Raw genomic sequence first — 22042 nt, 5'->3', positions numbered from 1 at the left:
GAAAGTCATTAAAATGGGGCTCATTTTCCTGCGCTGAGCTTGGGTTTCACTAAGACAGGGATACATTTCTATTCTCCAGCAGAAGCCGCTCTCATATGATATTATCTCCAGTGGAAGCCTGCTCTCACTGCCTTGTCTTTTTCTGTCTTTTGTCTTTTTCTACAATTCAAATTCCCCTTTATTTTCCAGATGCTTTTGGTGAAGCGGTCCTCTATGTGAGGTAACTGCCTTTTGTTCTGTGAATAGGACTGCATAAAGCACACTTTACTCCATCCTTTAAAAAAAAACAAGTCTGCTTAATTAATGTTTTACAAGTGCTGCTGTATTCTCAGTAAAAAAAAAAAAGGCTCTATCAAAGGCGGCAGGTTCAGATTACGTACGCTAATTGAAATTCTGAATTTCTAAGCCAATTTCTTCCCCCTGCTCCTGCTCTTTCTTTCTGCTCACACAATAAACCCTGCCGTTTTGTAGTCCACAAATGACATCAAATCATCTAAGTAATATGGGCTTTTCTTTTTTCCTCTGTATTCTCATGTTCTGCTGGTGGGTTCATGAGACAGCTTAATAAAGCAGTAAATGCTTGGGGAAGCCTACTGTGTGTGTGTGTGTGTGTGAGTGTGTGTCAGTGTATGCGTATGTGTGTGCGCACACACAGGGTACGTCTTTGCTGCCTATGAGCACACACTCTCGCTCTTCTGTTTTACCTCCACTGGGGAGCTCACAGCAGAGAGCACAACCAGAGGCAGCACTCCAACAGATTTTTAAAAATGAAGCCAAAAAAAAAAATTGCGGTGAACAAAAGTGTAAATAATAATAAGTAAGTAATAACAAAAAAAAGAAAAACAGTGGGGGAAAAAAACCCAACAGCGACGTTACTGACAGAGCCTGTACCGTAGATGGGTGGTTAAAACAGGCGGTTACAATGATTCAGCCATCAGTTCATTAAAAGGCCTCGTCAGATTTGAAGTAAAAAAAGAAAATATATAAAAAAGACATTCCTGATGATGCAGTTTTCCTGTTTATAAAAAATACTGTAAAAGACAACGATTCACACACGATTTTTTTTTCCATCATTCTTGAGTGATTTTACAACCAATCCTGTCTGAAAAGACACTGGACAACACTGCTGCTTTTAATTAACAATTTTAAGAAGTATTTATATCACTGCAGTTCTTGGACTCCCTGTTTTAAATGCAACAACAGTTTGTCTTACACCTCTGACCTTCACATACAATTTTAAATATTAAAAATTTTAAATTAATAATACACACGTTGTCTAGGTAAACAGTGAGATACAGTGGACACTATCGTGGTTTTCACATATAATCATTTTATCAATGACCTGTAGGTGAGGACCATCTTTGGGGGGTTTGCGAGCCAGAATTGGCCCTCAGGCCAGGAGTTTGAGCCCCTAGGTTTAGAGGACTGGCACCTTCCCAGATGAGGAGGCTCTGATTAGCTCCTACACTTTGTATACACACACCTTTGGTTCTTAGGGGAAGTTTTAAACTTTTCCTCTATCACTGTTTATCCGGGAAGGTGGATTTAGAGGGCAATTACACAAATTACCGAGTTTAAGAAATGTCAACCACGATAACCTTTGCTCCGAGTTAATCATTAACGGCAGAGAAAATGACTTCTCCTTACTTTTCTTTCATATTTCCCCAAACTCTTTTCATTCAACACCAGGGCATTATTTTATTGGCTTGTTTTGCAAGCATTATAACTTTGGATCCTTTTCCCAAGGTCAGTTGTTAGTGCACCGTGCGGAGTATTTACACATGGGGCTTTTCAGGTCAGTTCTATTGTATTTACATCAAATAATTTTTGATAAGGGATGTAAAAGACCTATAAACCCAACGTCATAAACTGAAATAAGGACAAAAGATCAACGGCTGAATTTTTTCTTATCTTAGACACGTTGATATTTTTGACTCAACTCTCTCTTTGCTCCCTCCCTGCCTCCCTCCCACTCACCCCCACCCTCCTTCTTCTACCTTTCTCCTCTCTCCTCGGAGCTGAGTAGAAGCGAGGACTTGTTAGATTTAGTCCAATGGCTTTCCAGTGTGGCCAGCAGGCAAGCTCTTGTTTCATAGAGAAGTATCTCCCCTGTTATCTCCCCAGCACTATAATCACTTAACAAAGACTTGGGCATTCGCACAAATTAAAACATCAATAATGCATAAGTGCTTTTCAGTTTTGAGCTATAGTGTCCCTGTATTGGGATGAAATACCCTTTCTACCAGTGAAAGAACTCTAGCTCGCCATCTTCTGTCCCACAAACGACTAAAAGAAGCCGCGGCTGTGCTTTGAGCAACAACCCCCCCCTCCTTCTTTTAAAGCTGAGGCTAAAGCTGTGGTGAACGGTTGGGATCTCTGCTGGTGAACGGGACAAAATGGCTCGGGCTGAGTGGGATGCGGAAGTTGTTTTAAAGCAGGAGGCGGTAAGTGCTGGTGGTGCATCAATGCAAACAGGCAACACCCTTGAGTGGCGCAGTGTGGCATCCTTCCATAAACAACACCACCGCTGTGTCCCCAACATTTATGATTTTGTGGTGAGAATGGCAACACAGGCCTGATTCCGCTCCAAGCCTGCATGTTTGCCCTATCCTTACAAGGCTAAATCTGCCCGAGCTACTCTCTTATTTTCCCAGATGAAAACACCAGACGTTTTATATGGTTGTCACTTGTGCTTTGCCTAAAACAAGTCATATGAGAATATTACATTCGGAGGAGGGAGGGAAGGGCGGATGCATCATGGGAACCAAACTTAGTGACACTTTGAAACCAGGCTACTGTTTAATTTAAAAAAAAAAAAAACTCATTCATATTTATTACTGCAGTTGTGAATAGAACTGTTTTGCGCTGACTACGCAGGAGCGAAGCATTATTATTGGTCTTGTATATCCATAAGCAGCACTGTTCCAACACCAACAGAGGACAAGCCATCCTATACAGATGGCCTCAAGGACAATTAGCAGTAATGATTGGTTGCCACATAAATGAGGGAAATTCTATTTGCTACTGCACTTGCTGATGATCACAGACCAAATGCCTCTGACAATAATATGGATGGCTGCTTCAAACGTCACTGTGTACAGTACACAGGACAAAACACACAGTGTGTATTTTTCTTTCTTTCTTTCTTTCTTTTTAATCAAGATTTTTTTTTAATCTGAAGAAAGGTTGAGCTTCAAATCTAGTAAAAATGCCACATTATCACAGAAGAATAAAGAAGATGAGACAAACAGCAGAGGGATCCAAAATATTATCTCCTCAATCATATCCCTTTCCCCAGATATCTTCATTTCCACCCTCCCTTCTCTGTCAGTTAGTCTGGCAAACAATCCCCTTGTTAGCAAACTGTTAAGGCAGCCGCTTGGTACACAAATTGCGCTCGACCAAGCGAATTTGTTTTGCAAGGGTGACCTGTTTAATCATCTCATTTTCTTTGGCGGACATTTATTCATCTGGTTTCCACGGTTACAGAGAACATTAAGGGGCTACAGTAATAAGGCTGGAGAGTCAAACAGGTAATAAAAAAATTAACGCCATTTTCCAGCAGCCGAGGACAGTGGGTGAAATGAATCAAGGGAGAGGGGAGAGGAGCAGCGGGCGGAGCGGGAGGGGGCTCCAATATTGTCCAAACAATAAGCCTTAGTGGTTATTTTACTCTGTAGATCAGGTGGTGCTGTTATGGACATGACACTTTGGGCGTAGAGCAGCAGAGATAAAGCTTTTAAAGTGGCCCTGCTCCTTTTTTATTGTCATTTAGCGATTGCATATCAGAACAATTAAAAGTTAGTCCGCGATATCTATTAACTTTGCTCTTTTTATTTCTCCTGTGCTTTAGAAGGAAAAAATAATTTGCACTCCTGGCAGTGCGACGTGTCACAGAAATACACAGGACAACATGACATTTAGATACCCTGGTGAGAAATGTGTCGCGCTCCCCCCAACACTGAATCATGTTTTCTAATATTGTCTTTTGCGCAAATGAGCAACAGCAGTAAGACGAGGAGAAAAAAAAAAAAAAACCTCGGAGAATTCAAAGTCCGTCTCTCACACAATTAGAAACTGTGACCTAACCCACCAATCGGGAGCCCAACATGCTGCCAAAGATAGAAAATTCCAGCACAATAGAGAGAACAGGTGCTGAGGGCCCATAGAAAGTGATGAAGCCAAAAGAGCTGGGTTGCAGCTCAATGCCAAATAAGGCAGTGAGACACATTGTGCTGAGGCACAAAACAGCACACTGTGCTGTGATTTTCTAGAACCTTCTGCCACTGATTCTCCCAAATCTCTATCTTTCAACCATATTCAGGCTTCTTTTTTTTCTTTTTGCTTTAATGACCCAACAAGAAAATACAAGCTACAAATTTTATGCATTACTCATTTCTCCACTCCTTTCAAAAGTATTTCTAATTGACAGCAGTGCTATGGCACTCCTAAAGTATGCACAAATGTTCTTAACCTAACCCTTAATCATTTAAATCGTCTGGTTTAACCTGTATTTGGGCATTTTATGACACTGCCAACACCTGGCCCCCACCCATGTACACAAAAAAGAACAAATTGAATTCTTTCTGCCGTGCTGCCTGTGTATACGTTTTTCCGGAGGTGGCTCCGGTGTGACTGAGGTCACAGAGAGGGAAGCAAAACTTGACAGCAGACTTGTCTCAAGAGAGGGAGGGAAACACACACACACAATCACACACCACACACTGAAACTGTATTCTGACTCTGACATCAAACACATCGTGCTCACGTCACACAGATTGATCTCGTCACCTCACCCTGCTACTGAGGCACAGCCCCGAGGAACAGACTCCTCTTTGACACCGGGGACAAAATCCCCCAAAGGAGAGGATGCAGAACGAGGAGCAGCGAGAGGAGAACATGGCTTAGCTCCGATTGTGGAACTGCCAACTGTTCTGCTAACAGCTTCTTAACAGGTGTGAGCCCAGAACCATGTAATCCTATCAAGTTACCGAGTTTAAAAAAAAAAAATACGACAAACAGCAAAACTCCTGGGCTCTTCCTCTGACCCCCACAACCCCCCCACCTCCCTGCTACACACACACACACACGCACACACACACACACACACACTCTCTCTCCCGACTCTCGCCTCTCTCTTCTCTAGCGTTCTTCCTTCCTCTCTGTCTCTGCTGCCAGTGACAGAAATGAACAGCTGGGCTTCAGATTTATCATGTACAGACAGTAATTATTGCCGGTGCTGCCTGTTTCTGACCCAGGGAAATAGAAAGTCACATGAAAAAACACACGGCAGAGTGGGGGAATCTGAAGTTGAGGGGTGTCGAGTTCACACTCTGTGCACGTGTGTGTGTGTGTGTGTGTGTGAGACACCGAGCAGAGAGGAGGGCAGTGTTTAAACGTCACTACTTTCCTGTTTGCAGTCAATTACAGGAGGAGGACAGGAGTATTGGCTCTGTAACTCGCCAGAGCAAACACTTCCTCGCTAAAGGTGACAGAAAAAAGAGGTTTCGTGTTTGTTTGTGTGTGTGCTGTTTTTCTTCCCTCATATCAACTGTGAAGCAGCGACATTAGAGCGGTCGCTGCGTTCTTGTGAAAGACAGAGGTGACCGAGAAATGAAACTACATCGTGATTATCAATAAAAAAAAATTTTTTTTTGAAGAGGAACTAGACCTCTGACCTCTACATCCCATCTTTTTTTTTAGGTTTTAAAATAATATTTTACTTTTATCTCTAATAATAATTGATTAATTAAAAACAAGAAACCAACTGATACTGGACTACGTAGAGTGTTTGTCGCCTTATCTCCACTCGGTCTGACCCACCTGCTGTATTTGTTTAACAGATAACAGGGTCAGCAGATAAACAATCAATTTATTACCAGTGTCAATCACAGTCCTCGTCATTAAATAACCTCACGTCGGCTGCTGCATTCTTCTAGACGCAGGCACCTGTACCAAAAAGTTCTCCCTTGGCTACGTTCCGTACGCGCTAACCTAAGCAGGGGCTGGTTCACACCGCAAAGACCCCCCGCCACATTTAAAAGGATTAGTCACCACATTTTGTGCCGGCTTAATCTCTCTTTCAGCTGGCCAAATAAGTGCGCTTCGATAAGCAGAGCATGCAAATTCATTCATGGCCAGTGGAGACCACGCTTTCAGACCAACGTGCCGAAGTTTTCCACTCTGCTAATTGCCTCTTCATTTTCCCATTTTCCCCTCTTATATGGCATATCAACGCCTGGAGATTATTATTCTCCCCTACTTTGCATGAAATTATAATTTTATATACAGATTAGAAAATAGAGCCTGAAAAAAAAGTTAAAGGAAGCTTCACTTTTGACTTACAGACAAACAACAATAACTGGGAATTAGAAGCAGGGCAGGGCAAGAATTTTTTTTAAAAAAATATAATAATAAGGAAACTTTTTTTAAAAAAATTCTAACATTATATATAAAATTAATTGCTACACTTTTAAAGATCGTATAATTGAAAAATCTTTATGTCCCTTAAATTTACTGCAGCACTTTAACAAACATGTATTATCTGTGACAATAAAACTAGGCTTGTTATATTTTAGATAATAAAGGCAATGAAGACCCAAGGTGCAACCTGTTTATCATTCTGGAATATTTCTTCACCCAGTATTAATTAGGCCATTACTCCAGATTGGTGACGGGGAGCTTTGAGGTTTTAATTAGGTCCCGGCCACTGCATGAGTGCACAGGAGCGGAGACGACGGGTGGTGATGCCACTCGGCTCCGTCCTGGCCCGTATCAAGGAGCCCAGGACTCTTTCTCTGGACTTTATTTGATTGTGTGATCTGTGATATTGTATCTCTCTCCCCCTCTCTCCGTTTCTCTCTGCCGTGAAGTAAAAAGGGCAGTTGGTGTTATTAAGGCATTAAAAGATGGGGGTTAGGGTAATTATGGTTTTGGGTGGCTTGTGTCTGATGACCGGGCACATGCTCTGGACTCAGCTGTCCTTCTCTCTGTCTCTGTCTCACACACACACGCACAAACACACACACACCCCTCCCTCCTCTTGTCTGCTGTCGATGTACCCCCTCGTTTTCCCTCAGCCACTCTTCTAAAACCAGGCACAACACACACACACACACACACACAGACTTGCGCAACATCAATCAAATGCTGAGAGCGGTCCATAAAACTACACAAACATATATGCATCCTTTAACTGCTGTAATTCTCTTCTTTTGTATTTTAATTTTTCTACTTTTGGTATAGCTATATAAATAAAAACTACATTTATATAAAGGTTTAGTTAATTAAGATGAGAGGATAAAAACAGAAAAACACTCGACAGTTGTACATTTAAAAAAAATTATGTGAAATTATTAAAGACATATCGTATATTTCTTTAAATTTAAAAAAGTTAAATAAAACACCTGAAATATTAAAATGTCGTTAGTTATTTTTTCTAACTGTACAAATATCCTCTGTTTATTCTAATGCATGGGTTGGGATGGTTTAAAATAATCATATATTTTGGCCTGATTTGAACAGATCAATTCTAAGAAAGTGAGCGTACTTCCTCGGTTGACAAGGCGACACTAATCACCTCGTTGCTGTGAAGCACTCTTCCTGGGCAAGGCTCCTTAGACTACAAGGATCCCCAGGAGAAATCGGCATGAAAGAGGTTAAAGACAATGACTCGCATATTTTTTTTTTCAACCAAATGTCTCCCTGTTAAATTTATTTCAAAACTCTGTTAATCTGCTGTACACAACATTCCCATTAGCATAGCCCAGCCCCCTAATAAAAATTCCGGCTAGTTTAATTAAAAAATGTAAATTTACTGTCATCCGAGGAGCGGCAGAAATAGGAGTGCAACAGCATATTTTATTGCTTAAGACATCAAATTGATTCAGGTTATTGCTAAATTGTGATAAAAGGTTATTGAGGGCCTTCAGACCTGGGCTTGTTTTTCTCCCTCATTTCATTCTGGTTTTGTGGAAGGCCGTAAAAGTTGGAGAGGGCCACAAAGGGTTAATGAGACAACTCAGTGAGGGAGAAGGCAATCAACATTATGACTCATAGGAGGCAAGAAAACTGTTTCCAAGCTGACAAAAAAGTTTTAAATTAAGGTGTGTCACGATAACAGTCGTATTTGTCTGTTGTTATTTTAAACCATAACACAGGGTATCTTAAATAACCAGACAAAATACCTGAGCCCTCATGTCTGACTCTGTGTTTGTCGTAGTCTTTGAGAAACCTTGTGGTCATAGAGGTCTTTAAGGATTTTAAGTTAATTAAATAAAAACAACATATTATATTACAGTTTTTTTTCAGAAATGTTTCACAAAAATACGTAAAGTCTGCTTAAGGTCAGAAACACTACGGCTAAACACTATAGCCTGACAAATCAAACAGTTGTTAACAGGATTCAAATGACTGGCAAATAGATGAGTTGGAAAAAATTCAATAGTTGTAACTGCCAAGTAAAAAGTCACTCCTCAAGTGCAGTTTTTTTTTTTGTAAGTATCTAAAGAATTATAGCAAAATAATCATTTTAAGTAATAAAATTTAAAATTTAAATAAAATTTTTGTCAAATCCAAATTCATTGCAAAAATATTTTCACAATGTCTACCGAAAATATGCTGGGGACATGTGTTTCAAATATATATATTTTTTTTAAAATTGAAAACAACATTTATTGTGATAAAAGGGGAGATTCATTTAAGACTGCTGTTTAGTGAAGGGGCAAATGATGAAACACGATGACTATTAATACACACACACACACACACATGTTGAAGGCAGCGCTCAATGCAAACAGAAATTACACGCACACATAGTACAAACATACACTTACAGGACGGTAAAACTAAAACGTACCAGTCACTCTTAAATTTAATGTATTTATAAAAACGTACACAACGTCGTTTCACAAATGAATGAAGTGTGGAGGACATGACACTGTTAGGTGTCAGTGTCCAGTGATAGTGGACAAGTTTGTCCTGACCAAAAGTACACACAGAACCACTATGAACCCGATACAGTTACACATTTTTAAAAAGCCCCCCGTCCCCATTGCTAATGTCCCTAAACTTCTTATCTAGTATTTAATATCGTTTACATGTTTTTAAAACCTGACATGTGATGCCATTAGATTCGCAGAAACACATTCAGTTTTTTATTGCAACATGAGCCTGTGTGCTGTGAGGAAACTAAGGAGAAACACCTGAAAAGACGCTATTATTGATGTTAATTCCCGCTCCCTTTACATGTGTAACAACACAAGCAACACAACAGTTTGTTTGCTATGTCCCCTTGGCAACAAACCCTTAGGCCATTCAGTTTACCCTAATGGCACTACGAGTACCTCTGTGGGTAGAATCAATACCTGTACTTCTATACTAACAAATACTGGCTTTAGAAACAAACATAAATAAATAATAAATAAAAAAAGCTGTCATGAAAAAAATATAGATCAAAGATTGAAATGGAGTTTTATTTGGCTGAGTTGTCCCTAAAGGAGAAATGCACTTTGACAATAGAAAATGAAACTGGCTTTGGTGAACTTTCTTGACGTGTGTCTGTCTGTGTGTGTGTGTGTGTGTGTACTATGTGTGAGTGTAAGGCGGCGTCATGGGTCGTGTGCTGGAGAAATCATATTTGATATTGTAGTCACCTTAGGGACCGTCAAAGAGCTATAAATAAGGGTGTCGCAACACTTGGCTATACGTACACACTGGCACACAGTTAAATCCTCAACAACTTGCCCTCACTGTATATTTAGTTGTAGATTAAGGCACAGCTCAGAGTGTCAGCTAATAAAACATATCTGACAAAGACAGAAGAGAAGAGTACTCACCATATTCAGCCAAGTCGAAGTTAAATCCTCTCAGGCATGTAACTTTCATAATATTACTCAACTCTGTCAGAAAGTCATTCGAATGCTGGTTGGTGGAGGGAGGAATAAAGTGGAAAAGTAACTAGATAAAATAAGGCTTCCTTCAATCATGCACTAAACTCCTTGACATGTAATCTGTCAATAGTTTGTTGCTGAGATAATGCCGGCTGCCACGAGCGGATTTGATTGGCAGCTTAGGGTCTGGCCCCTCCTTCCTGTGGTTTGAGGGGGGTAGGTGAAAGAAAATGTAGCCTCCCCCTTTGTTGCTCTCGCTCTCTCTCTCTCTCTCTCTGCGCGGCGCTGCCTCTCTCGCTGGCGGGCTCTCTCTCTCTTGCTCTCTGTGTGCTCCGCTCCCATAGACACTCACACACGCACAGACCAAGCTGTTGGTGATGTTTTCTGAATAGCCTGATAGGAAATTATGGCAGAGGAACAGGAGCACTTTTTCCTCCCTCCCTCAGTGGGCTGGCCTTTTCCATCTTTGTGGTCTTCTAGCCTTTCAACTCTCTTGGGGTGGAGCCTCCTCTGCCTCTATTCAAATGAGGGCAAAAGCATAACACTTTGAAAAAAAAAAAGGTTTTTGCTGAGGAAAAAATATTACATGCTTGGGAGAATACATTTGGATTGGCATTATTTTAGTTTAAAAGTGTGTCTCTGATAAGTTTTACATAGTTGCACTTTAATCTTTTTTTTTTTTTTACAGCTGTGGTAAACAAGGGGATCTTTGATAAGGCGGTTGTTCGCAGATTAGATCATTAATAAATGTTTTATATTATAATGACAAAGTTGTATATTGATACGATGGCCATTCGTGACTCCTCGTCGTTGGTTTTTATAACTATTTAGTGGAAGACCTTGATGACTTTTTTTCCCACCAAACTGTCTCTCTTCTTCATTTCAGTGCAGTGCAGTAGCCGTTCCTTGCCTCTCTCCCTCAGTGCAGACTCTTTCTGCCTCCCTAGCTCTGATAAGATATCAGTTTTCATTGTAATTTCAGGTGAAATGATAAACGACGGCCGTTACCAGGTGACAATGAATACTTTATAAGACAAACCTCTTATTTGCCTGGCAGTTTCTTCCGCAGTGGCATGCAAAGTGCCGTCAGACCATTTGTACCTAGTGACCATTTGCTGCAAACACTATGTCAGCAATATGAAGTTTACAAAGTGATACAGAATTAGTTAAAAAAAAAAGGTCTATACACTGAAAGGTCACTAGCGGTATTCCTCTTTTATTTTTACACAGGTGCCGTGTGTAACTAGCATTTATTGGTTATAGAAAAGAGGAAATGAAGGACTTTATGACTGTGAACCATAACACAATGATACACAGTCCTGGCTTCAGTTCCTGAGTGCTGTCAGCAGAGTCCAAAGTATGTACATAAAACAGGTTTTGGTGGATTTTGAAATTATGATGACTCATCCTGTTTAATAATGGAAAAAAAAAACAGCTTTGTCTCCTCCTTTAACCCACATAAAGAACTATTTCCATAAAAGAGCTTCTTTGTACAGGCTCCACCCTTACTCTAACAATGTGCTGTAAATACAGTTTGCATTAACACACAATTTTTATTTGCTCTATAAGATCACATGGTTAACATAAAAAGTCACATATAGTATAGCAGAGATATTCAGTGAATTAGCCTGACACTGAAAGTAAACTGTAAAGAGTATCATTGGGAATATTCTCTTAACTTAAATGTACAATATAACAGAATTTAATGGAAGTGTTCAAGTGTTCAAATGAACATGTTTCTACCTCTTGCCCCACAACCTGATGTCTAACAAGTTTGATAAGAAACCCTTAGCTAGGCTTGATTTTGTTTTACAGAGTACACAACTGAAGGATGTGCTCGTACCTTTTTTTAAATTTAATTCTCTTATACCCAAACGGATTAAATATTTTTATTATTTATAAAGATTTATTATAGAAATTATTATGCAGGACAGTGGTTCTCAAACTGCGGTACACGTACCACCGGTGGTACGCAAGCGCTCTCTAGTGGTACGCGGGGAAAATTCACATTTTCACATTTACATTTTCAACTGAATAAATCTGAAACAAACCCACTCACAATTTATACAACATTTAGAAAAAATGTGTAGCTACTTCATTTTTATGAAATAGGATGTCTGGTCTTTTTATTTATTTATTTTTTATTACTGCAATGCAAGTCTGTTGCTCACTAAAGCACAGGCAGCGCAGAATCATGGGATCACTTGCAACGTGCAATGTGGAACGAGCAGGGGGATTCTAATGTTGGTCATCATGGTGGTACTCAGAGAGCTCAATGTTTTCTAAGGTGGTACAGAGTATCAAAAAGTTTGAGAACCACTGATTTAGGAGATTAATTACCTACAACAGTATTCTTACTAATTACTAAAAAAAAGTCAAGCTAATACTGCTAGCTGCTAGCTCTTCTATTACTAGGTAAACATTCTAACCCAGATGTTTTGTGACCACTTTGAAAAGAAATAGAAAATAGAGACAGAGGGCATCATTCCTTCATATTTTCTCACTACCATATACTTCCTATGGCTCAATAAAGTAATACTCGATAGTAGTTTTCAATAGTACTATTCATTCAGTGATAACTACAAGGTAATGTTCGGTTGACTTAACAAATACTTCGAATCACAATGCTGTGAAGGTTGTTTTTATATATTTCATTTAAAATCAGATGGAAGTTTGTTCCTAGCATCTGTACCTGTCAGAAGAGGATAACAGCATTAATGCTAACTTGGTACTGTGTATTGTGGGTACAACTGGTTTAGGCAGTGACTCCTGGGGAACACTGGAGGGAAGGGTTTCGTGTCCGTGCACAACAGCCCTCTGGCCCTGGAGCTGCCCGTCTTTTGCAGCAAAACCATTACTTTTCAAAGGGAGCTGTGGGGATTTTTGTTTGATGTGGTCTGTGTGTATTGTATAGAGCACGATGGAGAATGTTGAGGGCAAGGTGGAGCGTGCACAAGTGTGAGCGTGGGTGCGCGATGCCGTGCACGTGACATGGCAGGGGTACATCAGTCAAAGGGCCGCCAGCCCGACGTTTGGCTGCCTCTGACAGTGCACTCCAGGAGGGGCTGGTCTAGTGCAGGGCCCACTCCCAGTTCTCCACTCTCCCGGACAAAAGCTAGCGCCCAGTTGAAAGATGTGAATTCAGTGGCTTTTGTGCCAAAAGCCCAGAGACATGCCGAGTGAGAAATCTGACCTTTGCCGAGAGTCAGATTGTGTTTTTGAACCCCTCTTGCTGTCTGTGGCAGTTCGGGGCAAAGAGTGACTGAGCGAATGGGTGGGGACAGAGTGGGTGATAGTTGGCGTGGGGTGGAGGTCGGCCCTAACTGGTGGAGTGGACATGTTTGAGGGTTTACACAGGAAGCACAGCGTTTCCACAACTTGTACTTCATCCAACTTCAAACAACACAAATTAAAATAGTTTGTGTTTTCCCGCAGACGACGCAGCGAGTTTATCCTTAATATTCACTGTCATGTTGTTGTTAAATTGGCAGGAAATTGAACGTGTAAATGCTTAATTCTGAAGCAGGGACTTTTAAAGTAGGATTCAACAAAAGTTCACTGCCGTGTTGTTGGAGGTTGTCTGTGATGCAGAATATTATTCCATCTCACGTCTGTTTGTATTGCATTATATATTTATTTTTTAAGCAGAGGAGGAGATGAATATTAAACTTACACACAAAAATTCTCACAACACTGATGACAGCAATACAATATGCTGTGATGATTGATCATCGGCAGGACTTTACGCAGTCATTCTCAAGAATATCATCTGACTTCTAAGATTGTTGTTCGACTGCATCTGTGCTGAAATATATGCAGTGTGCCAGAAAACAGGACAAAAGCCATTTCTGCACTTTAACTCAGACACTGACAGAGGCATAAGGTAAATATTTGTCAACAGGCAGCACTGCCTTTCTTTTATTCCCGCACTCTTAACAATGTTACATGAATTATGATATACCATGTTGCTTGGCGGCAGTGTGCTGAGAGCAGAGATTTTGTTGATAGAATAGGCCTATGTTTTTGAGTCATACATTTTTCTTGACACTGCTTTCATCCCCCGGCCGTAATCATCATATCTCCCTCCATTGCTCTCCCGGATGCAGACATCCATAATGCAATCTTCCTAATTTTGATCCCTCGCAATCTGGTTTTTAAAAGGGAGGGGAAAAAAGGGGACATATTTCTGAAGGCTCGCTCCGTAATCGTTTTAGACAGATAGCCTTTCCCATCGCAGATGAGCAAATATTTGTAAACCAGCTATCTAATGGAAAATTATACTGAAATTAGAGTGAAATTCATGACAGTGAAATCTGATTATCTGTAATTCTATTATGCCATCTTAGCCCACACAGCATATTTTTGTAGAGTTTTTTTCCATAAATACCTATGCCAGGGGTCCTGCTAATCAAATAAAATTGAAATTCATCTTCCCATTAAATTCAATTAGCTGCAATTTCTAAAGCCTAACAAAGATTTTAATTACTAAATTATAAAATTCTCCCTAGCCAAATTGGGGAGAGAAAAAGTGCATCCCATGCATCTGAAAAACAAACCCATGGAAGGAAATTGTTGATCAAAAAAGATATCCAGGGGAAAATAACATTAGGGAGAGCACTGGGGCCCTTATTCAGCGAGTCTGGGTGGGGAGTGACGTGTGCCAAGCGTTAGGCTCCTGGGCCAGAGGAAATGAACTTAGCTAAGGTTTTCTCTGTCTCTAAATGTCTGCCCTCAGAGTTATTATGCCGTAATTGACTAATTGACACCTTAATTTCATTTATGGGGCTCCTGTGTTCATAAAGCAACTGCTGGGTGGGGCAGTGGTCTTGAGTGGCTGCAACGAAATCCAGGACACCAGGTAGGGCCTTAGGCCTTGGTTCTGTCCAAGGTAGAAGATGATTATGCATTTGATAATGAAATGGTCGGGAAGAACATACTGACTTAGCAGAGGCTTAAGGAGCATCTTAACTGTATGTTTAAATCCTTCTGATGAATGCTGATGGGTAATAATCGTGCCGGCCCAGTCTCACAATCTGTCAGTGCTCACAAACACACACCCACACACACAACTTTACACAGTTAAACAGGCAATAAAACTGTATTTTTGGCCTCTTTGCATTGACAGGTTTGTACGAGGTTGTTTCAGAACCGTTTCTGGGAGGATTTAAGTGCAGTTGCAGGCAGGGGTTACAGCTGCTAACATTTAGTTGAAAGCGCAGTGCTAATAGGACAGCTCTGGGGCTCTGGGTCAACCACCAGGTCCATTTCCCAGCCACCCCCTGCTCCTCACCAGTGGGCCACTAAAATAACAGCTCAGCAGCCTCTGTAGACTACAAAGCTGCAGCTGAAAAGGCACCTGCTGCTGTTATTCACTTTAGCTTCTTTGGCAGCTTACTCTGTCTGTTTAAAGGACATGTAGAAGAGCAAGACTGACGGGGAAATGATGAATTATTTAGGTATGATGTCTAATTGTTTCAGGACGTCTAGTTTCTAAAAGGTAGAGGCTTGAGGGTGGCTGTAAATGTGGAGGGAGGGCTCTTTTTTGAACCGGTCTGTCTATGGTGTAATGATGGCTAAATATGGCCAAACTGAAACTTTAATCTGCTATTTCCCTGCCCCAGCTGGCAGGGTATTAAAGATAATCTTTTTTGTGTGTCATATGGCAGCAGATATAGATGCAGCTAATTTTTTAGAGACAAATCTGATATTTGTCAACTGGTTTGAAAAAACCTGAGGATTTTCTCCCTAATCCTCTCTTGGAAGTGAAGGAGCGTTAACAGCAAAATGCAGATGGTGTTCTGTGCACAGAGTAGCCAGCGCTCATACAGTGCATACAGGAAGGCGCACGTCGGTCTCACCAGGGCTCACCACAAGCTGTACATAGCACCCCCCCAGCCCCAACCCACTCGCCACCCCTCTGCACATACACTCACGTACTGAATAAACAAGCCACTTCTTACACATTGAGCATTGTGTTTATTCTAAAGCGCAAAGTTAGCAAATTTCTCAGTTGTTTCCCTTTAGTTTTATTTCCTTGCTGACATAACATCCTTTCTTCCAGGCCCTGCTGCTCATCAAAAATTCAGTTCTAACTCCATTCCAATAAGAAAAGAAAACAAATTATAAATAAAATGGAGGCATAAATCTTTCAGGATTCTAATTCTAACTTTCCCTCGGAGTGTTTCTGTCTTTATTTTGTCACATTAAGCAGTTTTTCTTTCCGTTCACACTGTTAGGCGTGGCTGATTTTGCGCTGGTGGAAAGAGCCCTTTATTCTTCTGCTCTCTTGTTTTGGAACACTGTACATTTTGTGGTGTCACTTCTTTTATGCACAATTATCACTTGTGTAACTTTTGGTTTTGTTTTTTATGACTGATGGAACAATATGAGCGTTCTTTTTTTGTTTACAGTGGGAACGTTGTTCAGCACTGCCCGTTGCCTGTCACTCAGTACGACAGTGCGACTACAACCAGGCCGTGATGCAAAGCTGTCCTGTCTGTCTTATCTTATTGACTGTTTTGGGGAGATAGTTGCTCTGGTCACTTTAGCACCAGAATGCAACATGGCAGGACACTTTGCATGCATTCCTCAACTACTTTGTGGCTCAGTATTACATTTGGCGTTGTATTGACACTCGATGAGTGGCCTTTTCACAGATATCAGATAAATCTTACTCTGTACCAAGTCGTACAAAAAAACGAGTTCTCACTGTTGCAGGTAACTGGAGTCATACATGCTATACAGTAATTTCTGACATCAATCCAACGTTAAAAATCTGTAATATTCCATCAATCAATCAATGGTCACAACAAAATGAAGAAATCATGACAGACGTAAAGCTTATTCAAACAAAAGAAAATTTGAAATTCGAAATTTTGATCAGAGATTTCTATCTCGTTGCTCTGCATATTAAACAAGTGATAAAATACAAATGCAACAGGCATGGATGCTCGTGTCTATTTGTTAAAAGCTGCCTACTATCGATTTTTCCTGCCATGGAAAAAAGTTGACATTATGTGCAATATGAAATTCAGCATTTTTTTAACCTTCAGCAATGCTATTCATTCACTTGTTAAATATATATATATATATTTATATAAATATCCACCAGGAGACGGGGGGGGGGGGGGGGGAACTAAAGCTCTTTTGCTGTAATTGGCTGAATAGCAAGGGCAGCAGAAAATTTACAGGCAGACAACAGTGTGAAGGGGACTCGGTCACAGTGCAGAACCAAGTGAGGGAGTAACTAAGCCAGTGCAGGCAGACGAGCATCTAGGTACAGTGGGTGGTGGTCTGGCTTTGGCAGTAAGCTGCAGATCACAGTCCATTTTCTGGACAAGTTAAGTAAATAACCCGAGCAAGCATGCAGAAGACAGCGAGAGAAAAAAGAAAAATCCTCCAAAGTCACAGTGGTGACACTCTACTAAATCCAATCAAACTGAGGCAGAGGGAGAGATACAGAGGGGGAGAGAGAGAGAGGAGGGGGGAGACGGCATGAAGACATCCTCTTTGCTGCCTGTGTGTGTCCACCAGCATTAATGCAATAACACCTCTTTCAGTGTTTAGTCCTTCTCAAAGGACAGGCAGGGATAACACTTTAAATCCTGTGGCTTTATCTCCTGCAGGTTTTTTTTTTCTTCATAAAATGCCAAGCCAGGGAGCCGAGGCCATGTGACTACCATGTAGGTCAGGGCAGAGGGGGGTGAAGAGAGTGGGAGGTTAGAGGAGTGAGGCTTGGGGAGGGGTCTGGTGGGAGTTTTCTGATGCAACTGTTGAAATAGAGAGCAGGAGCCAAATTAGATCCGATTTTGTGTCTAACTGTTGCTCAAGTTCAGATTTGGGGGTTAAAAAAACAGACATACGATAAAAAAAAAAAAAAAATCCACTGTTGACTTTTTGATATGTGCAGGTCTAGGATACTGTAGTTACATTTTGGTTTTTACTTTGTCTTAGGTTGTGCAGCATGTTTATAATCATAATCACAATCATAATCAAGAAGCGTGCAATCAACATGTTTTCAGCATTAAGGCAAAAAATTAAATGCAAGGCATGTGGCAAAGTAATGTACTAATCAAAACAGTTGGTTCAAAGGTTGAATGAAAAGTATGAAATACTCAGCCTTACTATTGGAATCATCCCCTGCTGGCTGAGGTGCATTATTGCATGGCTCCACTCTTCTATGGTGCTGTACACCTCCATAAAAAAAGAAAAAGAAATAAATGCCCTCCCCCCTTTTTTTAATAGTTTGACGGGTGCAGCATAGTTACAGTCCCAGAATAATCCAGATGACGTGACGTAGCCTTTGTAGACTTCCTACCTCGTATACGTACAGGATTGTTTTTTTGAGAACACAGTAAAAAGCCCTGGTATGGAGGAGATAACTGGTCTCGTTCACATCAAACCCACCTTTAAGCAGGTAAATCCTGACCTTATAGCAACAGTCGACAGATTGAATTCCCTCCACATCCTGCTCCCAGATCTGGGTTTTTATGAAAGCATGTTCTGAGGGAAATGGTTGATCATTATCCATGACATTTTCAGAATACAGAAATATGTCAATATTCTAAAGCTCAGTGGGTTTGTATAATTGAACTGAGGGGTCCTTAGTTTCCATATGCTGAGGGCACAGAGGTTCCCAGAGGAATACCAGGGACGCCTGATGGAATTCAAAAGATGGACAGGATTAGGCTTTGTAGTGCTGACTGACCTTGACCTATTTCTGACCTACATCTCCACTCAATCACATCATTCTATAGTGATCAATAAAATTAAGGTAAATGTGCTAAAAGATGTGTCCAAATACTGACAACCCTGATCCTGCTGGATACCAACATTTTTGTATTAATCCTGGACGACACTGCCCTGCTCCCTATAACTAGGCCTCAATCAAACTCACTGACACTACTCTGGAGGAGAGAGTATTGATCAAAAGCAGCTTCTATCTATTAAATAGGAACTTGTTTCAATCAATTTTTGTTCCTTAAGCTGACAGTATACCAGTAATGCTGTGTTTTATGGTGTGTTTTGCTTTGATTATTCAACTCAGAACTCCTGATGTTCCTCTGGAAATATATGATAATTCTGTCTGTTTTTCAACAATTAATCTGGTGTAATGTGTTTAAGCTAGTGTTTACAGAGAAACATCCGTCAGTCTGCAGACGTCACTGGTGCATTACCCAGGTGGTTTTCTGCAGAACACAAACAAACAGCATATTGACTTCTGAATGGACTGTAAATCAACATTTCCTTCCATTACATGAGAACTTCATTTCATCTGGCCAGAGCACAGTAAATGATGCAGCTCATCACTGGGTTGTGTCTGTTTGGGGGCAAATCCTAGTTTCTCATCCCAGATGTTTCAAATTAAATTGAAATTGCTAACGTTACTAAACAATTTTAATAATTATAATTATATTCACAAACACTATTAGCCAAAAGCTGGAACTATTACCTTAGAAATGCACAAGTATATTCCCATGATGCACGCACCAAGATTACTTCGGACTTTGTAAATATTTTCACAGTATGTTTTTTGTCATCCTGCCACTTAAAGGGGACAAACAACCATTAATGCTCACAGTCATACCTCAGTCACTTGATTGTAAACAATGACCTAATCCTACATGTTTTTGGACTTTGGGAGGAAACTGGAGTCCCCAGGAAACAAACCTTCCATCCATTTTCATCCACTTATCTGTTACTGGGTCGTGGGGGCAGCAGTCTCCATGACCGCCACTCAAATGACACTGCCCCGTATCAACCCCCCTGAACCTTCCTGCGGGTGGTGAGTCCACTGGAAGGTCCTTCCATACATAAGAACATAAAAACTCTGACACTGTTTCCTTTTGCTGCTCATATCATGTGTGCTTGCTCTGCTTTTGAACTTTCGGTACAAGTCATTTTTACGTCTTGTTCTCCATATTCAATGTCTCCACTTTCTCCGCTGCTACTGTAGTTTACTGACAAAACCGTAGTGTTCCCAAACAGAAGACACACGAGGCTCGTCTGTGCTTACTGCTAACCAATGTAACGTTGCTAGAAGAGATTTAAAGAAATCACTAGAGCAGGGATCGGGTCTTCTTACAGTTGCATTTTGAGATGAGGTAGAATTTTGTTCTGTACTGAAAATGTGTTCAGTGCACGTGTATTTCAACCAAATGTTCTGCACCAAATAGTTCACTATGAATACACGTACTATTATAACGCTATTGGAAAATGCATGAACTCACACATATTGGTTCAAACATCAACAAACCTCCAGTTGTTGAGCTCAGGGCAGATCATTGTTGTTTTAGGGACATCAGTTGTGTCACTTACAGAAGTATTTTCTTTCCCTTCTTCAGTATCTTGTTTAATAAAAACAAACTCCAGTACCAGATTAGAGTCCACAGCCCAGTAGCCCAGCTGCGGCCTTGTTAAAAGGCTGTTATTGTATTGTTATCCTTGGAGTGTCTTTTGTAGGATAAAGGCTTAACGTCTTAATGATGTGATGTGTTAAATTTATATACTATCACCAGTTTCAAATTAGTTTTACGGCCTCTACCCAAAACCTCATTTACATTATACTGACCCAGTAAAACCAAGAACCAATAAATATGGACCAGCTTAAAGCATAGCTCAAAAGTAAGATACTGATAAGAACCAGGCCTCCTAACTTCTTACCTCCTGAAATCATCATTTTACTGTGTGGGACTCTGTCCTCTCCTGTAGCCGTTAAGTATCAAATCCAAATCATATTAAATACATTTCCTGTTCATCTTTAGAGGTGTACAAGCACAAAATAAAAACTGTCCTCGTGCATTTCCTTGGTTCTGCTGAGAATTGTATGTATTTATGTGAACAGCATCACATCCACCCAGATGGGTGAGGCTTTCAAACAACGTTAAATCTTCTACAAAGAGTATTTGTGATGACAGGAAGTTTCTTTTCTAAACTACAGCGGCTGCAAAACAGTGACACACATAGGTCAAGTAGAGGTTAATTCATTCCAGAGAAACCTAAAGACCAATGCATAATCAGAATCTTGATGGAAACTTGAACCATTTCAGAACTTTTTGAATTTGACACTGTCTCAGTAAACAGAGAGAAAATGCAGCCAAATGCTCGTTTCTTCTAAATGAATGGTAAGATTAATTTACCAGTCCATAAGGAACGGTTCACGACATAAATCTTTCTACTGCAACTACAACAGCTAATGCAGCTACCGCTCTAAAAATGCATATCATGGCTGTGGGTTTTGTGCACTTTCTTGCTAAAATAACAGAACAGGTTAACCAACTAAAGCCAGTTATTTGGACCAATAAATAATGGACGTGTTGCACATCTTTTTCTCAGGTTAAATTCAATAATAATAGCCACTTGCAGCCTTTAATTAAGTCAGGCTGCAAAGGAAGGACCTCTCTAATGACACAGTGAAGTCTCTGGAATAAATACAAATTAAATGACTAACCAGGGCAAACTTGGTGTGTCTCACAGTCAAAGTGACAGTTTCATGACAGTCACGTCTGTCAATGAGCAGGTTCTTCTTTGCTCTTGTGGCCAAGCTGTTAAATATATTACAAAGTCACCATGTATGTGCAAGTAGTTCTTTCCTTACATACAGCTCAGGGACTCAACTACAACGGTTTCTTTTTCTTCTTCTTCTTTTAGATGTTTGGTTATTTATTCACTTGGAAATATATGGTGAATATATATATATAGAAATATATATATATATATATATATACTACTTGGTCCTGTGTTTGGTTAAAACACTGTGAACAGATGATGACGTCCCAGAGAGAGTCAATATTGACCTGCCTTCCACTACTCTGGTCTCATAGTTGTGTTTAGTTTTTCGCTGCAACAACAAGAACGCGGTTGCAAAAGCCTTAATCTCCACAAATACTGTTTGACAAATAACAACTTATCAAACCTTTGGAACAGACAGGCAGGATGTATTTGAATCATCTGTGGTCTGTGAACCCTCACGTCAGTGATGCTAAGCAAAGTATAAAGAGGTGAAATTGTGTTGATCTTCCAGCTAGCATCAATGCCATACAACCTTCTGACTTCTGATTCTCCTGCTTACAATGTGGGAAACCAGACTAATATCTTAATAATTTGAAAAAAAATAGCAAAGACACAGGGAGATTTAAAACCAAGCTAGCTAG

General features: G+C 40.4%; 1 protein-coding gene across 4 annotated transcripts in view; it reads right to left on the bottom strand.

The window, feature by feature from the left end:
• The window catches only part of casz1 (castor zinc finger 1), a 160933-nt gene that overhangs the window by 65092 nt on the left and 73799 nt on the right, over nt 1-22042 (bottom strand). For all 4 annotated transcript variants that reach the window (XM_017035821.2, XM_017035823.2, XM_025059741.1 and 1 more), the window contains one exon: nt 9837-10406. In XM_017035821.2, the coding sequence (XP_016891310.1) occupies nt 9837-9885 (49 nt within the window). In that variant the 5' untranslated portion in view covers nt 9886-10406. The remainder of the gene's footprint in view (nt 1-9836; nt 10407-22042) is intronic.

The sequence above is a fragment of the Cynoglossus semilaevis genome, chromosome 10 (assembly GCF_000523025.1).
Source record: "Cynoglossus semilaevis isolate Cse_v1.0 chromosome 10, Cse_v1.0, whole genome shotgun sequence".
NCBI classification, from domain to species: Eukaryota; Metazoa; Chordata; class Actinopteri; order Pleuronectiformes; family Cynoglossidae; genus Cynoglossus; species Cynoglossus semilaevis.
This window is presented reverse-complemented; position numbering and strand designations above follow the sequence as displayed.